The 24,176-nt window shown below is 40.3% G+C and overlaps 1 protein-coding gene across 3 annotated transcripts; it reads left to right on the forward strand.

The window, feature by feature from the left end:
* The first annotated feature begins 609 nt into the window (after window positions 1-609).
* Window positions 610-23,347, forward strand: sin3b (SIN3 transcription regulator family member B). Of its 3 annotated transcripts, none has more exons than XM_030727840.1 (19): window positions 610-720; window positions 1,896-2,002; window positions 2,648-2,801; window positions 3,947-4,309; window positions 4,458-4,613; window positions 5,335-5,463; window positions 8,272-8,361; window positions 8,527-8,645; window positions 8,852-9,065; window positions 12,654-12,770; window positions 12,966-13,204; window positions 13,644-13,827; window positions 14,772-15,627; window positions 16,385-16,554; window positions 16,647-16,820; window positions 20,552-20,644; window positions 20,743-20,837; window positions 21,429-21,627; window positions 21,793-23,347. In XM_030727840.1, exons 1-19 carry the CDS (start codon window positions 610-612, stop codon window positions 22,027-22,029), a joined length of 3,807 nt encoding a protein of 1,268 aa, XP_030583700.1. In that variant the 3' UTR covers window positions 22,030-23,347. The 3 variants fall into 3 exon arrangements, with proteins under 3 accessions (XP_030583700.1, XP_030583701.1, XP_030583702.1); XM_030727841.1 differs by lacking the exon at window positions 610-720 and adding an exon at window positions 871-1,003 and having other exon boundaries at window positions 21,793-22,029; XM_030727842.1 differs by lacking the exon at window positions 610-720 and adding an exon at window positions 1,120-1,281 and having other exon boundaries at window positions 21,793-22,029.
* Window positions 23,348-24,176: the final 829 nt, after the last annotated feature.

Genomic DNA, 24,176 nt, shown 5'->3' on the forward strand with positions numbered 1-24,176 from the left:
CGATCTTTCTCACAGTCAGCGCTCGGTCCACCGTGGAGCTTGTAGTTGTGGGCACCGTTGTGGAGTGTGCAGCCATCCTTCTGCATGGAGTAACGCTGCTCCTTTGTAGCAGTGAAGGGGGAGTGGAGCAATCTGATTCTTGTGAACTCAACTCCTCCCATCGCTGCGACTGCGCAGTTCAATTTTTCACTTTTTTTTTCTTTTTTTCTAATTTTTTCACTCCTACTCTGGCTTCCGGACGCCAAGACAGACCGCTGCCGCCGAATTTAAAGAGACAGGCGATAGTTATTTTAAATACGATAAACGGTAACCATTGTCTCTGAGCTTATTTTCCGATAGTTCTCGTCTGGGCTTGTTTAATTCGATGGTGATGTTTCATCGAAGTCGCCAGGAGTAGCAGGTTGTCTGTCATCAACATTCATTCTGCTGGATTTCCCGTCCTTTTTGCCTCTGCCCAGACTGTCCAGCTAGGCAGAGTAGGGTTGCTTGCTGGCAGGCTGGCTTCCCGACCGAGAGCAAGGTTTGTCGGCTAGCCAACAACTGGAGGTAACGCCGAAGCTTCCCTCTTAAGTTGTGGTAGCGGCTCTCGAGCCTCCTGTCGCCGGGATAATGGCGAAGATTCAGGCGCACAGCACCGCGAAGCAAATAAACCAAATTCAAGACAAGCCTTACGTTATAACACAAAAGCAAGTGCAGCAGCAGCACTTCCAGAAGCTGAAGGTAAGGAGACAACGGACATGACAAGGGAAAAGTGCCTCAGAGTCAGAACCATTTTGTTCGTCGGATCATTGCATTGGATTTGGTGCTCTCTTTTTTTTTTTTTTCTTTCTCTCGCCTGTCGTCGAGAGTAGTGAAAGGAACGGCTGGCTAGCGTTAGTTAGCTCGTTGGCCTATTAAAAGTAATTCATTGCTAAACAGCCTAACGTTGATGTTTAATGTTAGATTTAGAAGCTGTGCATCGTTTAGTGGATGTGCGAGTGACGGTGGAGTGGCACAGTTGGTGGTACTTTCTCATTTGTGATATCAATAAGTGCTTCTGTGAGCAAACGTTAACTCAGACCTCGTTTGTGGGAAGTTCCTCCTTGTTCGTTTTTTCAGCCACCCCGAACAAAGTGGAGGACGTCAGCCAGGCTAGCCGAGAACGGCTATTTCAGTTCATTAGCAGCTTCATTACACGTTTCTTTGTTATCATAATGTTTAATATGTCGTACTGTTTTTGTCAACGCGACACTGTTGGCCGGGGACCAACTGTGACTAAACATTGTATAAATTTGTATGCGGGTAGGTGTTGCAAGTGTTGGTGGAGTTATTATCGTCAGTCGACTGGCTCTTGGCTAAACGTTAGCTACAACAACCCTCTTAAGATGTGGACTATTTGTCACAGTGGCTTGTGTGAAGACATTTTTTCCCTCTTTTGTCGCAACCTAAACTAGCCTAGCTGTGGTAGCGAAAGAAAGCAGTGGAGTATTGAACAAAAGCTGCTCGGTGTCTCTTGTGTATGCCCAGTTATTTATTTATTTACCGTTAGTTGGACAGCTTGTACTGCTAACCAGAGGATTTGTTGATGTTGCACTTTGGCTGATAGTGAAGAAAGCAATCAGTATTCGTGTTAGTTCATGTAACACTCGTATATAGCGCAAATCTGTACTATGGACTGCCTGAAATTTCATAGTAGAAATGTCAAATAAATGTATTTATTAATAATACAAAACGTAGCATTTGAGATGTGTAAACAAGGTATTGCCCAATTATACGTGTCCCTGTTAAATTATACACCATGGCCAACATAACTAGATGCTGGGAAAAATGCTGTTCCATATATCCAGTAGAGACTGCCTGTGCTTTGTTCTGTACTGATGGGTTTTTTTTTCTCTCTTTTCTTTCTCTCTGTTTAGGTTGAAGATGCCTTGTCATATCTGGACCAAGTCAAAATTCGTTTTGCGAATGACCCTGGCATATATAACAAGTTTCTTGACATCATGAAAGAGTTCAAGTCACAGAGGTACCCAGTGGGCATTTATGCAAACAAACCACAAGCAACTACAGGAACACATAGGAAGCACATTACTCTGCCAAAGCAAATTACCTGTCTTGCAGTTTTTAATGAAAGTGATCCAGATCTGCTTAAAAATGCAGTGGGATCTTCATTTACCCATGCTCCACCAAATTTTATGAAATTTGGCTTGATGGTTTTTGTGTAATCTTGCTGACCAACAGGCAGATGTACCTCTGCGAAGGTGAAAATCAGAAGTAATAGTGTTTTAGCAATGCATTTTAATGACATAAATTCTCATACATACTCTTTAGATGGTGATTGTGGGACTTGTGTGTGGAGTTTCATTACTTTGTGAAACATAACTACCCAAGGATTAAACCACACAATCTGGAGCTTATCAGTGCATATAACAGCAGATAGTTTCTTACTGTAATTATACAACAGGTATTATTATCTTGAAATTAAAGGGTGGACTAAGAGGATTTTATAATTAGTAAGTCTATTGTGTGTTTTTTTTTTTTAAATAATAAACTAAGCTGTATAGCTCTGATTAAGCATTTGTTTTCTAATTTTGCTTTGCAATGTTTGAGAGGAAGTTAATCTTACTTTGTCAACCAAACATCTAAAATGTCTGCCTGTCTTCTTAAATAGCATCGACACGCCAGGGGTGATAAACCGTGTATCACAACTGTTCCATGGACACCCAGACCTCGTCTTGGGCTTCAATGCCTTTTTGCCACCAGGGTATCGGATAGAGGTTCCCAAAAATGGGATGGCTTTCCTTCAGGCTCCGTTCTCTCCACAGGTGAGATACTCGCTCTTTAAAAAACAAGAACAAGTGCTTAGTATATTCAGATCTGAAATTTACAGCAGCAAGGCAATGTACAGTAATGTATGCTGAAGGTACTATATGTTTAAGACCACAGAACATCTTAGAAGGAAACAGGTGTGCTTCTGCTGCACTGAACTTCAGCTGAATGCAGTGCCTCATGAAGGTTTCACTACAAAATGAGAGAGCAAATTTGTCTGTGTGGTAGTTAAGTAAAATTACAGCTGGAGTGCTGCTTTTCCTGTACATATCCAAGCTGTGTGTAAAACGAATTTCAGAGATTAGGAATCCATATTAGATTGATACATATATATGATGTCTTCAGTCTGATACAAAAATAACTGGAGTGAGGGATTTCTAATGATTTCAAATAATGGCAATCAAAACCAATTTGCCTCAGCTCAGATTGAGTTAAATCCATTTTTATGTATACAATTTATGTGTTTTAATTTTTTCCTGAAAGTACACAGAATGAATGCAGAGGCCATTTTCAGCCCTTTCACTTTCTGTGTACAATTTTATTGTTTTAAGTAAAAGTTAGAAACTAAACTGCTGTGACGTTCTGTTCTGTGAGAAAGGATCTTGTTGAGGTAGTGGATGGCATGATAATGGGGCAACCTGAGGTGAAACGTTAGTGTTGTTTGGGATTTGCATCAGAACAACTTTCCTTTAATATTGAATTTAGATTACAAATACATACATTTAGATAGAAATTCAATCTCTCTGCTTCCTGAACAGTAGACATAAAGTAGGCATTTTTTCCCCTAAAACTTAAGGTTTCATATAAAATTTAAGGCAAGCCTTTTCTGTTGAAAATCATTTTCTAGCATTTAGTGCACTACATTTACTGTTTACCTTTCTTTTGTGTACATTTACAAAGTGTATATAGAGTTTATATACTGCTATAGGAGAGATTGAATACAAACCCACTGAGGGAAGTAAAATATGTGATTTATTTCTGTAGCAACATGAGCACATTAAAGTTGGTTACAACATAATTTTAACTGGACTGGCATATTTACTTACTTACTTACTTACATTAAGCAAATGACTTACAAAGTCATTTGCTTAATGTATCCTCATACAGCTCACCTTCACTCTACCATTGCTTTTCTGTGCAGGTATCCCCAGGCTCGCAGGGGAAGAGTCCAGCCACTCCTGCAGTTGCTGCGACCTCGGGTAGTGCCTCTTCCACTCACTCTGAAGTTGGACCTACCCAGACCAGTGAAGTGAAGGTGGCCTCATCAGAGCCCCTATCTTCCTCAGCAGCAGGACCTCCAGAGCCTCCCAGCAGACTTTCTCTTCCTTTAACTAGCAGAGAGAGCCAAAATCCGGCCACCACCTCATCTGTGTCCCCACCTGCCTCAGAGACGAGCCCCGTAGAATTTGATAGCGCCATCAGCTATGTAAACAAGATTAAAAACCGTTTCCTGGACCATCCAGAGATCTATAGAGCCTTCCTAGAAATTCTTCACACATATCAGGTACTGTGGAAATAAAGTCATTACATTGCATATTCATAGTATAGAATGTGTAGTTTTTGTTTTGGTTTTGTTTTTTGTTTTTTTTGCAAATGCTGAGTATTGTTTTTCTTTTTTCTTTTCCCTTACCCACCGCCCAACAACATTTCAGAAGGAGCAGCTAGAGGTGAAGGAGAGTCGAGGGAGCCGAGGCAGCAGTGGAATGACAGAAGATGAGGTGTTTTCTAAAGTTGCCAGTCTCTTCAAGGGACAAGAAGACCTGCTGGCTGAGTTTGGACAATTCTTGCCCGATGCCAAGAGATCACTGGTCAGTCAAGCAGCAGTAGATAGATTCATAATGTTCCACTTTAGAAGCAGATAAAAATGTAGAAGGTTGGAACAGAAACGGTCTACAGTCAGGCATGAAAGTAACATTTCCCTTTTCCAGTTATTTATTTTTTTTAAAGATTTCTTTTCAGGCTTTTTTGCCTTTATTGGGCATTTTAGCAGTGAAGAGTAGACAGGAAGAAGGGAGAGAGAGCAGGGGAGGACACACAGGGCAGACTTGAACCTGGGCCGCTGCATTTCAGTCAGAGGGCACATGGGCACCCGCCCGCCCACCGAGCCAAACCGGCAGCCCCGTTTCCAGTTATTTTAACAGAGTTTACAACAGTGACATTTTGTATATTTACTGCTGAGAAATGTTAGGCTGATAATGTTCACATATATTAGTCACTGCAGTAAAAAACCTGCTTTTTTCCTTTGTACTTTCACTTTCCATTGTCAAATCTGCACTTCAACCACATTTAGAGCTTAATGATTCATTGAGAACATTCATTAAGTGTTTTGATACTTACCGTTCAGGGCACTTTTCAAGCAAATTTACCAAGAATATTTTATTTTGCTTTTGAACTGTTTGAATTTAAAACTTCGAAAAAATGTAGTTTTTCTGTTGATCAGTTTTCTAAGAATATGTTAGTAGTAGCCAAAGTCCCAAAAAGTAAAACTGAGGGTTTTTTTTTTTCTCCCGTGTGCCTGCTCTTTTGTAGTTCACTGGCAGCTCACTGACTGGGGGAAAAGAGCAGCTGAAAAGGACAGAGGAAGAGGACACGATAACCAAACAGAACAAAAAGAGACCCAGGCCCATACTTCTTCAGCATATGTCCCCACTGCTCAAGGTAGGTTCTCTCTTTAAAGGGGCAGTCACAGTCAAGCAGCTAAAAGTTGTTCATTATTGGCAAAAAAATTAGGTCTGTTAGATGCTAGTTTTTGGGATCGTTCCTTAAACTTTATCATCTTGTGAAATGGGGTTTTGTGAAGTATTTGCGATTGATTAAAAAAAAAAATGATGCTCAGCTTTGAAGGGAACCCTTGAATTATTGTCCTGTTACAGACACTACAGAATGGTTAAAATTACCAGCGGCTGAATTTTAGCATCGTAACCTTCTTTTCTTTTGGCCATTTTCTTTTTTTTCCATGTACAGATAAATGTTAAGTAACACAGCAACAATTTGGATAATGGAGGAGATGGCCATGTGCCACACCAACATTTCATTGAAAACAAGTACATGCCAATAAATGAAAGTTCATTGAATTTAAATTTATTTGAACTTTTAAAATCATCTACTTTTAAATCTGACATATAATTAAGTAAAACATATAAAAATGTTTGCCATTTATGCATATTGTTGTGTTGCATATAAGCCCTATGATGTATGTCATTTACTTTTATGGACAGTAAATAATGTACTGCCACATGCTGCACAGAAATTGTCCCATAATCCTGTAACATAATTTATCCTTATCCATGCAGTAATATCATAGGTGTGGGATCTATAGATAGTGTGTATATAGATAGTATGTGTGTGTGTGTGTGTGTATATGTATATATATATATATATATATATATATATATATATAAAGTACATAAAGTAATATTTATTTTGCATGTTGTATCATTTCTATTTATGCACTAATATGGGCACTACTTAGTTTTTCATACGAAGTTAACAACCTCACACATAACATACTGACATGAACAAAAATGATTATAGTCAAGTGAACTTCATGAATATATGGTCTAAATATTCATATAACGAAATAATACTTAAGATGATTCAGGCTTATATTTTATTTTAAAAAATATTAATGCTCAAAAATAAATAAATTTAACGTGGATTTGTGAAAAATGGCTGCAAAGCAGGAAAAAAATCCCATGTTTGTTACACTCCAGTCTGCAAAGAAAGTAGAAATATCAGTATTAACTTTTTGTCATATTTTTTTGGACATTAAAAACTGAAAAAGCATTAAACATATTAAAAACTGGTATTAGAGGAAATGCAAATGTGTTACATCATAAAATATATATGCACTCATGGATGAGATGCACCCAGAATGGCTAACCGAAGGCTGAACTGTACTGATCCCCAAGATCCCCAAAAGGGACTGGTCCCATTCAGCTACTAGACCAGGGGTGGGCAATTCCAGGCCTCGAGGGCCAGGGTCCTGCAGGTTTTAGATGTGTCCCTGATCCAACACACCTGAATCAAATGGCTGAATTACCTCCTCAGTATGCAGTCAAGTTCTCCAGAGTCCTGCTAATGACTTCTATATGTGATTCAGGTGTGTTGGCTCAGGAACACACCTAAAACATGCAGGACACCGGCCCTCGAGGCCTGGAGTTGCCCACCCCTGTACTAGACAATAACCTCCCTCAGCACAACATGGAAGCTCCTGTCAGGCATCATAGCAGTTAAGATGAATAGGCACATAGCCAAATCAATCCAATCCAAATCATTAACAGGACTGACTACAGATACCGACTACAGAATCAGCCACCTTCTCTATGTGGATGACATCAGGCTATATGCCAGGAGTGAACGAGACATCAATTCACTGATCCAGTGAATCTACAGTGATCTAGAGCAACAACATCGGAATGTCATTTGGACTGGAGAAGTGTAGTCAGAAAGGGAAGGTAGTCAGATGCAGAAACAGAGATGCTCCTGAGGCAATCCAAGACATAACAGGGTGCAAGATGCTAGCAGATAGGGCAGTGGCAGTGGCGCTAGCCTTGCAGCCGGAAGGTTGCAGGTTCGAGCCCCAGTCCCTGTGCTGCTTTGTGTCCTTGGGCAAGACACTTAAACCACATTGCCTAACGGTAGCGTCGGTCTCTGGCTGCATGACCGCAGATGCTCGTCTCTGGATGAGTGATCTGGAATGATCATTTTGTTGTGTGCCTTGTGCGCACACTGACAATGAGTTGAATTTAATCTAATCTAATACATGGAACGCCATAACCAAATGGCTGGCATAGTATACATGAACATTTTTGCCGAGTATGGCTTGGAAGTCCTGAGGTCAAAATGGGATATGCACCCAATGGTGGTTGAGAATGACCGAGCTAAGATTCTGTGACATAATCAACCAGACATAGTGGTGGACAAGCAGAGGAAGATGGCCATAGTGATAGATGTAACAATGCTGAGTGATGGCAACATCAGGAAGAAGGAACATGAGCAGCCCAAAAAATATCAAGGGCTGAAAGCAGAGCTAGAGAGGATGTGGAAGGTGCAGGTAACGGCGATGCCCATGATAATCGGAATCCTCAGGGCAGTGATCCCCAGACTGGGAGACTGGCTCCAGCAGATCCCAGGAATGACATCCAAGATCTTTCTCTAGGAGAGCAGAGAGTCTTAGGGACAGCTAAGATACTGCACAGGACCCTCAAGCTTCCAGGCCTCTGGTAGAGGACCTGAGCTTGAAGGATAAACAAAGACCACCTGTAGGGCGAGTATACTGCTAAAAAAAAAAAAATGAAAGGCTTTTTTTTTTTTTTTTTTAATCAGCATCAAATCAAGTGTGTGTGTGTGTGTGTGTAATATCTCCTTGTTCAGTCTTTTGTATTTTTCCAAAAGTAACTATAATCACGTTGATAACTAAAGTTTGTAATGTTCATTTCTTTTTTTCTTTCTTTTTGTATTTAGAAAAAAATGAAGTATTCTTGTACCAAAGATCAGTCTTTTGCTTCGGTCGGCAAACATGGAGTCTTAAGAGAATTTTCCTTCTTTGATAAGGTGAGGGATCAGTCTTCAGGGCAGTAATGTTGATATTTATTTTTTTCCTGTTTGTTCTAGACTATTAATCTCCTTTTATTTTCCTTACATCCTCTGTTGTTGTCTTTACATTTTTTTTTTTAAAGTGATGGGTCTGATTTTCTTGTCAATCCACTTGTCATTTAGGTTCGTCGCCTGTTTAAAAGCCAGGAAGTATATGAGAACTTCCTGCGCTGCATCGCCTTGTTCAACCAGGAAGTTGTTTCAGGAGCTGAACTGCTACAGCTTGTCACTCCTTTCTTGGGGTGAGTGAATGCAAAGATTTTTTTGAGATGGCTAAAATGAGAAAAACAAATGTGGAAATTGATTTAATATAGTAGCTGCAGCAGTCCCTGAGCCCTTCCTTGTGAGATAGGACATTCAGGCCACCTTAAGAAATATTAAAGTTACCTCTAAATGGTGGCGTACTTGAATTTATCTGTGATTAATAATTTTGCCCATCTGCTTCCAGGAAGTTTCCTGAACTATACACACAGTTCAAGTCATTTCTCGGGGACAAAGAGCTCTCTCATGCTGTATCAGGGCTGTCAGATCGTTACATGGAGGGAGGAGGGGGCAGGGAGGTGGATTATGCCTCCTGCAAGCGCCTGGGGTCCAGCTATAGAGCACTGCCCAAGACCTACCAGCAGCCTAAATGCAGTGGGCGCACTGCCTTATGCAAGGAGGTATATCCACTTACATGTTATCAAACAGAGATCACAATATAATTTAATTGCTTTTGCATGCATTTTTGCCCTTTTCAGACATGCACTCCTTTCTATTAATTTGACAGCATCTTAACAGGTTGACTTCATATCTGAATTTACATATGTGACCCCATCTGGCAAAAGGAATCAGAAGTTGCAGGGGCTAATTCTTAGGCAACTAACTATGAATCGGTAGTGTATTGTGGGTCATTTCCAGCTTCACGGGATGATTTTCACAACAAGGGAGAGATTGCTTACATGTTTTGAGTGCCATTATTATACCAATGATGCAATCATTAAAATGACTTTGCATATGAAATATATTAGGTATCCAAAGTAATGATGACATCACAGGTAGCCAATCATACACGCTGGTGCCTAAGAATTAACCCCTGTGACCCCTGTTTGCCAGATTGCGTCACACATCCTTTTTTCAGCATGTCACAAGCTTGAACTGCATGCATACAAATTAATGCTAGACATGCAGAAGAGTATGATTGTGTTACTAGTGCATGCCTTTTATTGTGTCTTTGTGAATTGCCCATCTCACCTAAATATCTAATTGTTTTTGAGGACTCCTTAAACTGTAGTAACATAAGGGGGACATAAGCAAGACAACTTTAGTCTCTGTCTCACACCTTCAGGCTGCCAAATAAGAGGATGTCTCAAAGCTCTTCCTTTATGAAAAAAAACTGCTGTGTATGTTTGTACACGCTTATGCACACAAGGCAGAATCTAGCTGTCAAGGTTTTTTTTTTTTTTTCTTCCTTCCCCACATTTATTTCATCAACACTGATCGATAAACATCAGAGGCCATAAGGTAGCTTGCATGCTTTTAGCTACTTGAGGCAAACATGCAGGCCTTTATAAAATCATACATCATCTTTCATGAGTGTAGACTTTCTCTCATTAATTTTACTTAGCAATTTATATTAAATATTCAAAAGTACAGGTTTTCTAGTAAAATACTTTACTCACTTAACTTTATGTTAATGACTTTAACATGGTTAGGATGTGATGTGACAGAGCAGATTAATGAGGCTCGTCAGTAATGAAGATAAACAATACAACGGGTAACAGGCAGTGTTTTTTAATTTTATGCTTCAGGCTGTTTGTAGGAGTTTTTCCCCTGAGGTACAGTACTGTGCAAAAGTCTTGCAGCACCCCTCATGTCTTTATTTTGCTTCCAAGGAGCCAGACTTTCTTGTCATCTTTTTAAAGTGGTCTTGAGCAATAGTTCTCCAGGCTCTCTGAAATTCTTTCAAAGTTTTTCTTTGGCTGCCTTTTTAATTCATTTCCAGTCCAGTCCTTGTACAAGACCATTTTCAGAAGAATGGTTGGTTTGTTTTTGTTTGTTTTTTTCGAACCACTTAAGTGACCTGTGAATGATTCAAGCATAAAAAGGCACTTAACTCAAGAGATGACCCAGCATTTACAATTAAGACAACTTGGAAAAGAACCAATTGTTGTATCTTTAGACACTTTGTTACTAGAAGCATGTTGCAAGAGCACATTTGTTCCCATTTCTTTAGTTGAATCTATGAAAAATGCCAATGATAACATAGTTTGACAGGCATAAAACTGTATTTTTGCAACAACAGGGTGACTCTCAAAAAACTATTAGCTGGAAGCTTGGCATATCTTGGAATGGTGTGCAGTGTGTCCTTAAAAAATTTGAGGAAAACTGGACAAGTGGAGGACAAAAGAAGAAGTAGCAGGCCTAAAAAAAAAAAAAAAATGAAAACTACCTAGAGAACAGAACAAAAGGCAGCCAACATCCAAATAAGAGCTTTGAATGTCCTGGAGACTACTTAAAGAAATCACAAGAAAGCTTGACTAAGAGTGCAGGCAAGGTTGTCATAACAAATGTTGGTTTTCAAGGTTTCCAACTTAATTGAGATAAATTGTCAATCCCTGATCAGGACCAAAGAGGAAATGACACTGTGTACTTAATTCCCTTTTCAAACCCTACCTCACCTACACCAGTGTGGCTATAAGACCAGAGTGGTATAGAAGGTTGTGACCTCATGCACTATATGTCACTTTATGCAACATCTATGTAACATTTTGGAGATATGACAAATATTGTGTGCTCTAGAGCTATCATTGCTGTAGTGGGTGTGAATGAAGCTGCGAGCCAGTCTTCTCACATTTTTTTTCACGTTATTGCCACCTGTATTTTAGTGAAGTGGTGGGAAACCAACAGGAGGAAAGTGTATTGCTCGTGCATGTGTTTCTGTCTCAGTGCAAAGTACAAAAAAACAGGAACTCACTTGTGAAAATGTTGAACTAAAGCAAAAGGTTACCCATTAAGTTAAGTGTACACATATCCACCATTAACAAACGTGTTTGCTCAGTATTATGCATGGTGTGATGCCAACACTGGCTCTGACATATTAGGATTGTATTTCAGCAGTTTTCTTGCTCTTACTTAGCAGTCATTAGGAACATATTGAAGAAAAAAATCCTAATTAATGGCCTAGTAGTTGGTTGTAGATTATGGTTATGCAGAATAAGGCAAGTACTTTATAAGGAGAAAGATAAAATAAGTTAAAAAAAAAGTGAAAAATAAGTGACTAGCATAAAGAGGTTTTTCCTTTGCTTATATTAAAGTTTCATGTAATGAGGTCAGCATATGTACAAGTAACCACTGTGAGCCAAAAGCTTGTCACCCCGTCATTTGGGCGGGAGGCCAATTTTCAACTTTGTGAACGTGCTAAGCTGAGAACCGTGGGCCCTAGGGTGTTCAAACTGACATCTACTAAAATCTTGGACAAGTTTGAATCTTGGCAACCTTGACCTCAAGGTCAGAGGTCAAGTTTTCTGAAAATGAATGTGATAACTTGTGAACAATGTCACCTAGGACTTTCAAATTGATGCTATAGATGTACCATAGATCTACTAAAAAATCTTGGATGACTTAGTTCTTGCCATAAAAATGCCAATAACAGAAAGTGATATGATTCTCAGTGGTTTATATTATAATTTTAGCATTTCTTATTCCTGGTTCTTACTTAGCTTGAATTGACATGGTGAATCAAGTCACTCAGGCTCATGTGCACCCCATTAAGATCTAGTGAGACCTGGTAATTATGTGTTCTAGAAGTTGTACTTCCAGGGGATTTGTGCCACCTAAACTTTATGCTGCCAGGAGGCTGAGGGGTAGCACTGGCAGCTAGCAGTATTTCTTTCCTTACTTTTGGCTCTGTTTGATTTCATAAAGTAAGCATATCCTTAAAATGTTCTCTCTATGAGGCATGCTGTCAGCACTGTAACCTCACGCACCTGCTTTTCAAATATTTTGTGAGGGGCAGCCAATCAGAAAAAAATTGTCTTATAAAGGGAGAGGCACTACAACAGATTGTTTGAGACAAACGATAAAGCAATGTTATTGTAACTTAATTCAAACTTTCTGGAGTCCAGAGTAAAAATATCAAGGTGTAAATGAGCATAAATGGTCCTCTTTAAAGTGTTACCATTTAAAAAAAAAAAAAAAAAAAAGTGTGTTGTTGTGACATCTTTGGTTCCTGACAGTTTACTGATACGTCTTTATCTGTATGTGCACAGGTATTGAATGACACCTGGGTGTCTTTCCCCTCCTGGTCAGAAGATTCGACCTTTGTTAGCTCTAAGAAGACTCCTTATGAGGAGCAGTTGCATCGCTGTGAGGACGAAAGATTTGAGGTATTTGCGTCTTCTATGAATTTCCCTCTTGGATCAATAGTTATCCTAATAGGGAATCTGTTTCCACTTTTTTAAATAAGTTTTATTTTGTGACCCTGCTTTTTAAAAGGAGGATATTTTGCGCTTAAACACGTATATCACATGGCACTAAGCTGTAGTTGATGCCCTCTAAAAGCTGTCTGTAACACCCTTTAGCTGGATGTTGTTCTGGAGACAAACTTGGCCACCATCAGAGTGCTAGAGAGTGTCCAGAAGAAGCTGTCTCGCCTCTCACCAGAGGACCAGGACCGATTCAGATTAGATGACTGCCTGGGCGGCACCTCTGAGGTCATCCAGCGTCGTGCTGTGTATCGTATCTATGGCGACAAAGCCCCTGAGATCATCGAGGGACTGAAGAGGAGTCCTGCTACTGCTGTGCCTGTGGTGCTGAAGAGGTCAGAACAATCTTTTTATCACAGAATTCCCCAGCAACATCTGAAATGTGCAGACACTTTAAGCATTATAGCCTACAATATTCTTCCTTATGCACATGAATTAGCATTATGTTAAACTGACATATCTTATGTTTATGTCATTCTGACTATAGAAAGAAAATTGTTGATTATGCCTCTGTTTACAAGACCAGCTGAGAGGCTTAAGCAAGTGACAGTATGATGGGAATATTCAATTGCTGACAGCATGAGTAAGATCCTTTTATCAACAGGGAGGTCCTTGTGCATCCTGCTACATAAATAGTTCTTTCTGAATAACTGACTTTTTCCTTCCAATCAAACGTGAAAAAATTGCACTGGGGTGACAAAATATATTACAGTACATGGGTGTTTGTTTATTTATTTTAAGGCATCAATTTAAAAGCTTTTCTTTCCTCTCCAGGTTGAAAGCTAAGGAGGAAGAGTGGCGAGAGGCCCAGCAGGGTTTCAATAAGATTTGGCGGGAGCAGTATGAGAAGGCCTACCTGAAGTCCCTTGACCACCAAGGGGTCAACTTCAAGCAGAATGACATGAAGGCCCTGCGGTCAAAAAGTCTTCTTAATGAGATTGAAAGCATCTATGATGAGGTAAACACTCCTCTATCTGCGACCTTACATGATGATGAAAAGATAACAAGGTGTGAAGCCTTATACAGCAGTCCTGCATAATTGTTGAGGTTCTTTTGGAGACTCACGATAAAAGTCAGATTCAATGAGATGGTATAAAAGGGTTTATTATAGTGTAACCTGAATATTTTCAAAAAAATACAAGAGCTCATTCTTTTGCCTATAATTAGGAAACGGGAGTTACACAACAGCCATCAGCTCACTGAGGCTGTTTGTTTTTAACTTGGCTAAACTTCCGATGATTCTGAGCTGCTTTAGGATTTTCTCATCCATGTTGACATTACTAAAGTGGACCTATTGTGTTTTTGTCATTTTCTGTAAGTTTAATTGGCAGATGATCTCATTAAACATGACAGATGTTTAGGTCTGCATATGTGAGGGTAGTCCCTACAAGCCAAAAGCGCAGGTTCTCCAAACACAGGGGGTATACTTAATATTGTTATCCCTGCACAAAAGCTCTGACCACCAGCCACACTACCTACTGTTCCAGCTTTTTGTTTACAATGGACAGCCGATCAGAAGACAGCTGCCTTATAGGGACGGTGGCCTTTAAAAGGAGAGGAGTTAAAACTGTTTTTCCAAATGGGATGAACTGAGGGGCTGCACAGAGATAAATAAGGATTATTTTGAATTGTGAGTCATGCAAAGCTACTCTAGTAGCATCTGTAATAAGAACATGGATTTATATTGTTCCCCTTAATGGTTTTGCGCTACCATGGCTCCTGATGTTCCAGAGCAACCAAGTAAAGGACCTTGAGTGCAGGTAGTTTGTGTATTGCTTTTTGTATAGGGATATGAATTTCTCTGAGGTCAATGAAACCTCTTGGTATCAAGGATTTCCATGTTTCTGCTTAGCCTGTAGGAGTTTATTTTTCTGCTGTCTGATTTTCTTCTTTTTGTCTCAGCGTCAGGAGCAGAGCACAGAAGAAGGTGGTGTTGGCCAGCAAAGCCGTAATGGCTCAGCCTCATCCAGTGAACCTCACATGGTGTTTACTTATGAGGACAAGCAAATCCTGGAAGATGCTGCCTCACTCATCATCTACCACGTTAAACGACAGCCAACCATCCACAAAGATGACAAGGACCACATCAAGCGCATCATCCAGCACTTTGTCCCTGACCTGTTCTTCTCCCGTCGCGGTGAGCTCAGTGACACTGAAGAATGGACTGATGAGGAGGCTGAGCCTGAAGAAGGAGGAGAGAAAGGAGGAGGTGGAACCGCCGCCACAGCAGCAGGGGGAGGAGGAAATGGTAATAATGCATCAGGAGCAGCAGCCAACAGTTGTCAGTCTCAACCCCAACCTGCGCAATCACAGTCCCTGACCCAGTCCCAACCACAGCAGCAGCTCAACGGTGAGTCCAGAAGGAGGCGCTGCAGCCCATCCCAACCTGCAGAAAACGAAGCCTCGACCACCTCCAGTAGCATAAGCCAGCCTGCTGGATCCACGTTGACCCCGGGGTCTACACCTATGGAGACGAGCTCGGGTGCAGCTGGGGAGAAGGTGGACCTTCGTGACCCCGAAGCAGAGCACCAGAAGGAGCTGGATGGTGTCTACAACCTCTTCTTTGTTAACAACAACTGGTATTTCTTTTTGCGGCTGCACCAGACTCTGTGTTCGCGGCTGCTGCGGGTTTACCGACAAGCGGAACGGCAGCTGCTGGAGCATCGAGCTGAGCAGAGCAGAGAGAGGCTGCTGATGGCAGAGGGAAGGAGGGAAAAGGCATGTGATCTTGCTATGGAGCTCCGCCTCAAACAGCCCAGTAAGTCCAGCTTCTTTTTAGAGTTGTTCAAATCTTTTAGAGTAGTCAAGTTTGCTTTTTGAGTGGCGTCAGTCAGCTGTGATGTGGACTGGTAAGCTCAGTGTACATTAAGTGGCTGTTTTATTCCAGATTGTTGAACAAAAATCTGAGCTGTAATGTGCAGTTTACTTCATCAGGATGATTCTGAATCAGAATGTGCTTTTAAATTGGTGTTACAGTCACACTATTAAATTAATATTAATGTTTGCTATGTTGACTTTGTTCATAATCTTAGTGTAATATTGTATTTTGTTTAGGTCAGATGGAATTTTATGGTGAAAGATTTATTTTTGGTATCCTGAATGGATTTGCAAGCAGTTGAAGGCACGTCTCTAAAATACTGTTGTTTGTTACTGTTATTGTATTTCTTAGAGCTCTAGGTTAACCAGCTTTCAAAAACCAACTATGGTTTGAGACCAAAATATTAAATTTACTGTAATATAAGACAAAAGCCTTTCATTCTCATGTCGAAACTCATGAAACTGGAACCTTCAAATATTTGTTACTTTTAACAGATTTATTAAATAGTTGCTGATAACTGACTTGTTGCAGCTCATCTGTAGATCAGCTCAAACACATATCAGGCAACCACTTTTTGTAAATCACTGCTATTGGTTGCTATTGGTTGGGAAAGAGTCTCCACTGCAGATACTCTGATGATTTAACTGTATATTAATGAGATGCTGCTCTAAGAAGTGCTATCCTTATGTTTCCACAGGTGAGGTGGAGTTAGAGGAGTACTACCCTGCCTTCCTTGATATGGTACGCAGTCTGCTTGATGGCAACCTGGACTCCACACAGTATGAAGACACGCTGAGAGAGATGTTTACCATCCACGCCTATATTGGCTTCACCATCGACAAGGTCATTCACAATATCATCCGACAGGTAGGCAGTTTTACACTCAGTTTAAATCTGTAATGCCTTCACTATCTAATGTGAGCACCATCATATTCTAATCCCTACCTCTTTGACTAAAGCTGCAGCATCTGGTGAGCGACGAGGTGTGTCTGCAGGTGGTTGATCTTTACCTGGCTGAGAGGAAGCGAGGGGCAGCTGGGGGGAATCTGTCCTCGCAGTGTGTTAGAGCAGCCTGGGAGACCAGCTACCAGTGGAAAGCTGAGAGAGTCATGGCTGAAGAGAACTGCTTCAAGGTGAGCACAACAGATTAAACATTTGACCCTGACACACAGCTGTTGTTTGAAGTAGTGAAATTATTTCAGATTATCACTGCAGCACTGCTCTGTGATTTTTAGAGGACAGTAAAAATTCCAGAGCACTAAATGTACCCATAATAGGAAAGTGCATCACTTAAAATGTTTTTGTAGAGGAATGTTTTATGGACAGTGATCAGGATTGTAGGAAAAAAGCTTCAGCCGGCTCACTGGGCCATTCTAAGTACCGTAAGAGTTTTTTTCCAAGGACTCATTCTTTACATGTTTCTGATGCTGTTCAAGGCTTTTGCTGCAGTTGATTGAAATTTTATGTTCCATCTAATCACTGAGATTTAACCACATTATTATGGACATAAAATTATTTTGCATAATGACAGCCAGCTGTACCACAGCATGATGAACAAATTCTTTCTTAAAAATATAATCAGCTATTGCAATTGCCAGCACCTTTCTTTTGTACAAAACTTTGATAAAAGGTGGTTAATACTTCAGTATCAATATTAAGGAGAATAGACACGCTTTTCTGGCACGCAAATAGTTTTTTAGTGAGATTTTAGCTGTCAGGATTTGTTGTGCGGACTTCACACAGCTCTAACCTTGCTGAACAGCCCAAGACAGCAAATTCTTGCACTGTCTCTATGAGGCCAGTAGGGGTCCCAAGGGGCACCACACCAGAAAGCACTGATATTTCAAGAAAAACTGGCATTTTTATCCTCTTTTTCCAATGAGCTACTGTCATTAACAGAGGTGGGAAGTACTTAAGTAGATCTTTTAGGTATCTGTACTTTACTTGAGTATTTATTTTTCTGACTACTTTTTACTTTTACACCCTACATTTTTACACAAGTATCTGTACTTTCTACTTCTTACATTTTCAAACAGACTCGTTACTTTTTAACATGTCAGAGAGAAGTTTGCATTTCTGGCGCCGTCAAACATAAAACGATCTGAGCCTAAACGGAGGAATAATAACAGATAAGAGACAATCATACTGGTGTATCCTCCATCCCCGGGGCTTATTGGGTACTAAGGGATTAAATACGCAAACCCATATAATTAATGTCTCATTTATGGTGCCATAATCAGGGGTTACAGCGGGCAGGACCAAGTCCGTAAGTTGTACTCACGGGTTATAAACAGCTTAGCTAGTACTGCTAGCTAAGCTAGCACTACTGAAGAGGAGCGAGCATAAAGGGAGTAACGTGTGGCAGGTAAATGCAACGTTTCTAAATGCTCAACAAATATCAGCAAACACACAAAGTGTGTGCAGTTTGTCACACAGTGTGTCTGCTAGCTAAAAGAAGAGCTGCTGTATTTCAGGGAGAGGAAAGAGAGAGAGTAGTTCACGCAGAGATGGAGAAAGATGTAAGAAAGAGGACAGGAGAGGAAGGAGAGAGGTTAGATTTAAAGGTAAGGACTGCAAAACAAACTGAAGTATGCTGACTTTGTGTAATTAAAAGATTGTATGAAAATACTGTAGTGTGTGATAAAAAGGTTAGCTTGTTGTACTGTATTTACAGTAAAGCTCTGTGTTGGTGCACAGAGGCTGTGTTCATGGTCAGGGTTACAGGTTACATCAGTGCAGCAGAGATGAGTTTGAATCAAAGCTGATGCTGATGAGATTCATTCACTGAATCCAACATTTCTACAGCCTGTATGCTGTCAGTGTAGGGGATGGAGATCAGCTCAGATAGCTGTGAAATACTGGGTTACATCTTTGTGAGTTCAGTTCATCCACACAGAGCAGTAAACCTCAGAGCAGCAACAGGTCAGCTGATCACAGCCTGCACACCAACACCACCATTGTGGAGTTCACAATAGAAAGTTGTGATTCTTTTCCCCATGCAGAGCCACTACAGCTGATCTTAGGGTTCCTCCACCTTCTGAATCCCACTGTGACCCCTGAGTATCCTCATGTTGGTGTTTAGGTGGAGGCACAGTCACTCTCTACTATGGAGGACACAGAGAACAGAGCTGTGTTTAAATTCCCTTTCACAGTTTGTGTCCTACATAACAGATTCAAGCTGAGTGCGTTCATTAGGATTAAAATTTAGATTGGAATAACGTTTGTGTTCTCATGTATTATTTTATATTATTACAATGAGGTTCAGTTAGCTTTACAGAAAAATAGCAGGTAGAAATATTCTCCAAAGAGCTACTTTTACTTTCTTACTTTGAGTACATTTCAGAGCCTGTACTTTATTACTTTTACTTAAGTAAAGAAGTTGAACCAGTACTTCAACTTTTACCAAAGTATTTTTTAACACAAGTATTTGTACTTCTACTTAAGTATAGAATGTCAGTACTTTTGCCACCTCTGGTCAGTAATGACAGACAACCTAATTCAAAGTGTGATTCTGTCAAGGTGACAGCAGCATTTTAGTGGAATAGTAGTGACACAGCGTGTAAGTATAAAAATGTAAGCACAAACGCAGCCTAGGTAGTGTTTGTTTTTTTTAAAGTAATTTTTAAGTAATTTTAAGTAAACCGTGACTGCTTAACACTTTAGTTTAACAGTGACTAAAGTATTTTAATCTTGTAACTGTTGCACAGTATTGTCAACATAATAACATTGAAATTAAAAAATATTTTCTACCTGAGATGTTGTCTTGGGTTGAACTTTTTAACCACTTGGTTAAAGCCTTTCTTTCCCACCATATAACCGTGTCAGTCCTTTCCATCCATCGTTTGCTCTTCCTGTAATATGAGTGCAGCTAGCAAGTGCTCCAGCGATTCTGCGTTGAGTCATTTGTTTACATTTGGGTCACACATCACCAGCTGCTAGTATCTTCTCCTTACGTGCTGTCGTGTCCTGGTGGTTCTCCATGGTGTGTTTTTGCCTCAAGTAGTGAAACAAGTTTGTTGTTTGTGCTTTGTTGGAGGTTGTTGAAATGGCTCCCTTTCTAGGTACTAAATTGTAAATTAAAGGCTGACATGCTGCTCTCGCTCTCAGACATTTTTTGGGTTTGCGTTGTGTGCACTAGGGAATGTATACACATGGGTTGCTGTAAGTGATATTTCAATAGTGCACTTTTTTTTTAATCACATAAAAGTGCAAATCAGTATTATCATGGACCGATGTAGCACTGTCCTACTGGGAACTATGTGTGAACACTTCACATCACAATCCCACTTCTCCCTCTCGGCCTCTCTTTGGTTGGGTAAATATAAAGAGCTACTTTTACTTTAAATATTTAAATACTGTTTAATTTTTTTCTCTTCAGACGTTTGGTATCGATCTCTGTCCAACTTTGGATTTAAGTGGAATTCACGGCGATACGTTTCTGTCCATTTGTGCAGGATTTTGGGTGTGAAAACAATTCAAAAAACAGTGTGTAGCCTGATTATCATGCTATGTATAGGTACGGTAATGAGCTACAGCTCATTTCAAAGGAGAAGTGTGAAAAATAATCAGATTAAAAAACAATGGTGTCTCACAGACCAGTTGTTCCACGTTTTTTTTGATACTGCCCTCTAGTGACAGTCCAGAGCTACCAAATGGCCTGCCAAGCTCTGCACAACCACATGGGTCCCTTTAGCCTTTAACAGTATAGTAACTGTTTAATGGAACACAGCACAGGCCTTTGTCACATGGTTATATTATATGCTATTGCACTGGGGAATCTGTTGCACACTACACGTTTGCATCAATTTTTTTTATTCAGTTGTAGTGAGACAGTTCACATGGTCTTATTTATTTTCTTCATCAGGTGATGTTTATCCAAAACAAGGGTCAAGTGACGATGACCATCGAGCTGCTGGACACTGAGGAGGCCCAGGCTGATGATCCACTAGATGTTCAGGTAAACACTTATTTAGTTATTAATTTCTAAACTTGTTTCCACACCAAAAACCTTAAAATAAATAATCCAACTTATTGGAACTTGCTCTCTCCTGTCAGTGCCTGTCGAGCTACATGGAGCAGTTTGTAGGAACAGAGTCCAGCCTGTGCTCTCAAGCAGAGGGTTACTTCTTCAAACCTGTATTTCTGCCCAGGTATGACAGTTAAACGTGACATGCACTGCAGCCACTTTTGAATGTATAAAGCAGAATAAAGTTGTGACCGTTTATCTGGTCAAGGATTTCATTACATTGATAAAGAAAAACAAAAAGTACATCTGAATTCCTGCACACCCTCAGCATTACGTCTTTTATTTTTTTAATAAACTTGGTGCTGTCGTGATGCACTCCAACTTTGCACACAGTTCTGTGTATTAGACAGGACAGAATTTGTTTACAAACTTCAAATGAAAGTCAAGTAAATTTGACTAAACTAGTGTACATTTGTAACCTGATTTAGGGGGGAAAAAAAACAAAAACAAAAAAAGTTTAGCTGCATAACATAAGACATCATCAAAAAACAAGCTTTTACCCCCATACTAATAAATGGGGACCTAGCTCATGTTTTTGTTTGGTTAGTTGTGCTTCAGTTACTAACGTTCTAGGAGCATTTGTTCTCACAGTTATCTGATGACACATCTGCTGTCATCTCAGATAACATTTGTAAAGATCAGCAGGGAATAACAGATGTCATTCAGGCAGTCAGTGCAAATTTTTGTAATCCAGACATTGTCCTGATTTTTCCAGGAACCTGCGCCGTTTCCGCCGTTGGCAGGTGCGACAGGTGGAGGCGATGCGTTGCAGGAGAGAGTGGCACCGCCAGCTGGGCGTGGAGAACGCCGGCAGTCTCGACTGTCGATTTAAACTCAACACTCACAAGATGGTGTTTGTCATGAACTCTGAGGACTACATGTATCGCAGAGGGGCCCTGGTCAAGGCCAGGAAGGTAGGTCGGCTTCTGTGGTTTCATTTTAGACATCATCTTCCATGTGGGTCTCATCAGTGTTCTGGTGAATCTGTCAAGAAAATCCAACCCTGCTAGTTTTCTGCTTGTTAATTCCGGTTTTGAGTCTTAGTGATGAGTCTGACAGTTTGTTTTCTTCCTCCGCAGTCGCAGCACAGAGTGGCAGCAAACCAGCATGAACGCTTTGACAAGTGGCACCAGAGCTGGCTGACCAATCACGTCACAGCCTCGGCTGAACGCTCCGTACAGAACTGGCTAATGGGCGAAGATGAGGAAGATCTCATCCCCTGCAAGACTACCTGCCTGTCGACCGAAGTGAAGGGTCAGAATGTCAACAGATACCAGGTTCATTACAGCAGTAGCAAAGCCCCTTCCTCACCGTAGAGGCCTGCACAGAGATGGACAGTAACACACACACAGGTAAATGCATGAACGCAAAGGACATACGTACACTAAACACAGACATAAACAGCTGCAGTCGCATCTCTCCACTTTCGTCCACAACATGCTCACTCATTCACTCTGACTCATGGATGAAGAAACTGGCAGAAATGCAGTGAGTCAGTGAGTGAGAGGAGCGATGATGTGGGGACAAGGGCCAACAGACAGTGAAGTAATCAATAAGAGTGAACTCGGCCCTGATTGTTGGAACACAACGGGACAAATGGAGTTCATCATCCTCAGCGTCTTCACTCAAGCTTCTGTGGTGGCAGTAAAGTTATTAAGACTGATGGACAGAATCAGCCGATCAGGTGAGAAGTCATGAGATCTTGGAATTTGTTTGAGAAATGTGAATGTCTGTTTTTTGTTTTTTTTTCCCCCCCTTTCTTTTTTTAAGTCAAGTGTAGTTTTTAGCCTCTAAAGCCAGAGAGCCTTCTGCCTGTTGGTTGGTTGGTTTATGTGTGTTTATATGGAGAGATTATGGTAAACGTGTGTATGTATGTGTATCCTGCTCTCTTCATTTTGTCTGATTGTAGGCCCACTGCAGGCTCTACAACTATAGTAACTGCGTTTTTACTGTATGTGCATATATACATATACACAACAGGGGTCCTGTATTTTTATATATGCATCTACACAGGTTGATCAATACATCTAAAGATCATGTGGTTCTTTACAGTGTTTGCTGTCAGCCAACTCTTGATGTTTGTCGTTCATTTTTTTTGTTTGTTTTTTTTGTATTTTCCCCCTTTTTTGTGTTGTAGCTAAGCAAGTTATCACTGGGGCAACAAGGAGTCCTTAAGAATAATTGGTTTAATATTAATGAAGATCAAATTATGTATCATATTCATCACCAAATGTTTAATTTTGCATTGTCCTTTTTTGCATACTGACATTGAAAATAAAATCAAAATATCAGTGTTAAAATAGAATGTATAACATTTATCCTGTATCAGTTATCATAAAATAAACAACCTAGTTGTGAACTTCTTAGACACTGACTGGCAGCTTGTTTGTTGTCGAGTTTAACACATGTGCTCATTGATGCAACTTAGTGGAGCAGCTGCATGCTCAAATAGAACATGTAGAGTTAAGAAAAGAAAAAAAAGATTGTCTGACAGAAAAACTAAGCTAGAGCTCAAACAACAGCTGATTGGCAGGAAACCTGCAGCTGCAGTTAGTCACATATTTTTAAAGGTATGCACTGTGCAGTCTTGAGTCACCCCTGATTTCTTTGTATTTTACTTTCCAGGATCCAGACTTTCTTGTAATTTTTCTAAGTCTTGAGCAGTAGTTCTTCAGGCTTCTTGAAGGTCTTTGAGTTATTCTTTAGATGTTGGCTGCTTTTCCCCACTCTTTTAGACCAGGCCTTGTACCCATGAATCACTGAAGCATCAAAAGCTGCTTGATTCAAGGGATGAACCAGTGTTGTATCTACACATAACAGACAACTTATCAAAGAACCATGCTGTTGATAAATTGCCTAAAGATACAGTCACAAAACACAGAATCTGTTCCCAATTCTTTAGTTGAGTCTATGAAAAATGCCAAAGACAAGTTTGACAGACATAAAATGGTATTTTTGCACCACCACCAACAAGGCGATTCCAGCATGGTGTGCAACAAGTGGAAGAAGTGGCAGGCCAAAAAAAAAAAAAAAAACCTAAACTCTTCATCTGCTGTAGATGGTTATCTGAAAATGATCTTGTCCTTCACTTGATCTATCTACTGTTTGCAGCCTTAGAAACGATCTCAGTGGAAGAGTGGCTGTCAGAAAGCCATTAAGAAAGGGAAAAGGCTAAGATGTGCCAAATTACACAAGAATTGGACTGAGAATCAGTGGCCACATGTGGAGGAATGAATCCAAATTTGAAAATTTTGTTTTAAATCGTTGTCAGTATGTCCAAATGCAGTCTAGGCTCTGTCATGGTTTACGTGGCTACATTTGTTAAAGTTGATGGAATTATGAATGCAGAAAAGTGCTATCAAATTTTGATCCACCATACCATACCATCTGGAAAGTATCCGATTGGTAATGACTTTATTTTTCAGCATGACAATGACCCCAAACACACTGGCACACTGCCAGT

The sequence above is a fragment of the Archocentrus centrarchus genome, chromosome 4 (assembly GCF_007364275.1).
Source record: "Archocentrus centrarchus isolate MPI-CPG fArcCen1 chromosome 4, fArcCen1, whole genome shotgun sequence".
Taxonomy (NCBI): Eukaryota; Metazoa; Chordata; class Actinopteri; order Cichliformes; family Cichlidae; genus Archocentrus; species Archocentrus centrarchus.

Coding starts and splice junctions, on each gene's coding strand:
- sin3b (XM_030727840.1), top strand. CDS start 610: ATGGCGAAGATTCAGGCGCACAGCACCGCGAAGCAAATAAACCAAATT. Junction 5,464..8,271: donor ATATGTCCCCACTGCTCAAG/GTAGGTTCTCTC, acceptor TTTTGTATTTAG/AAAAAAATGAAGTATTCTTG. Junction 12,771..12,965: donor GTGAGGACGAAAGATTTGAG/GTATTTGCGTCT, acceptor AACACCCTTTAG/CTGGATGTTGTTCTGGAGAC.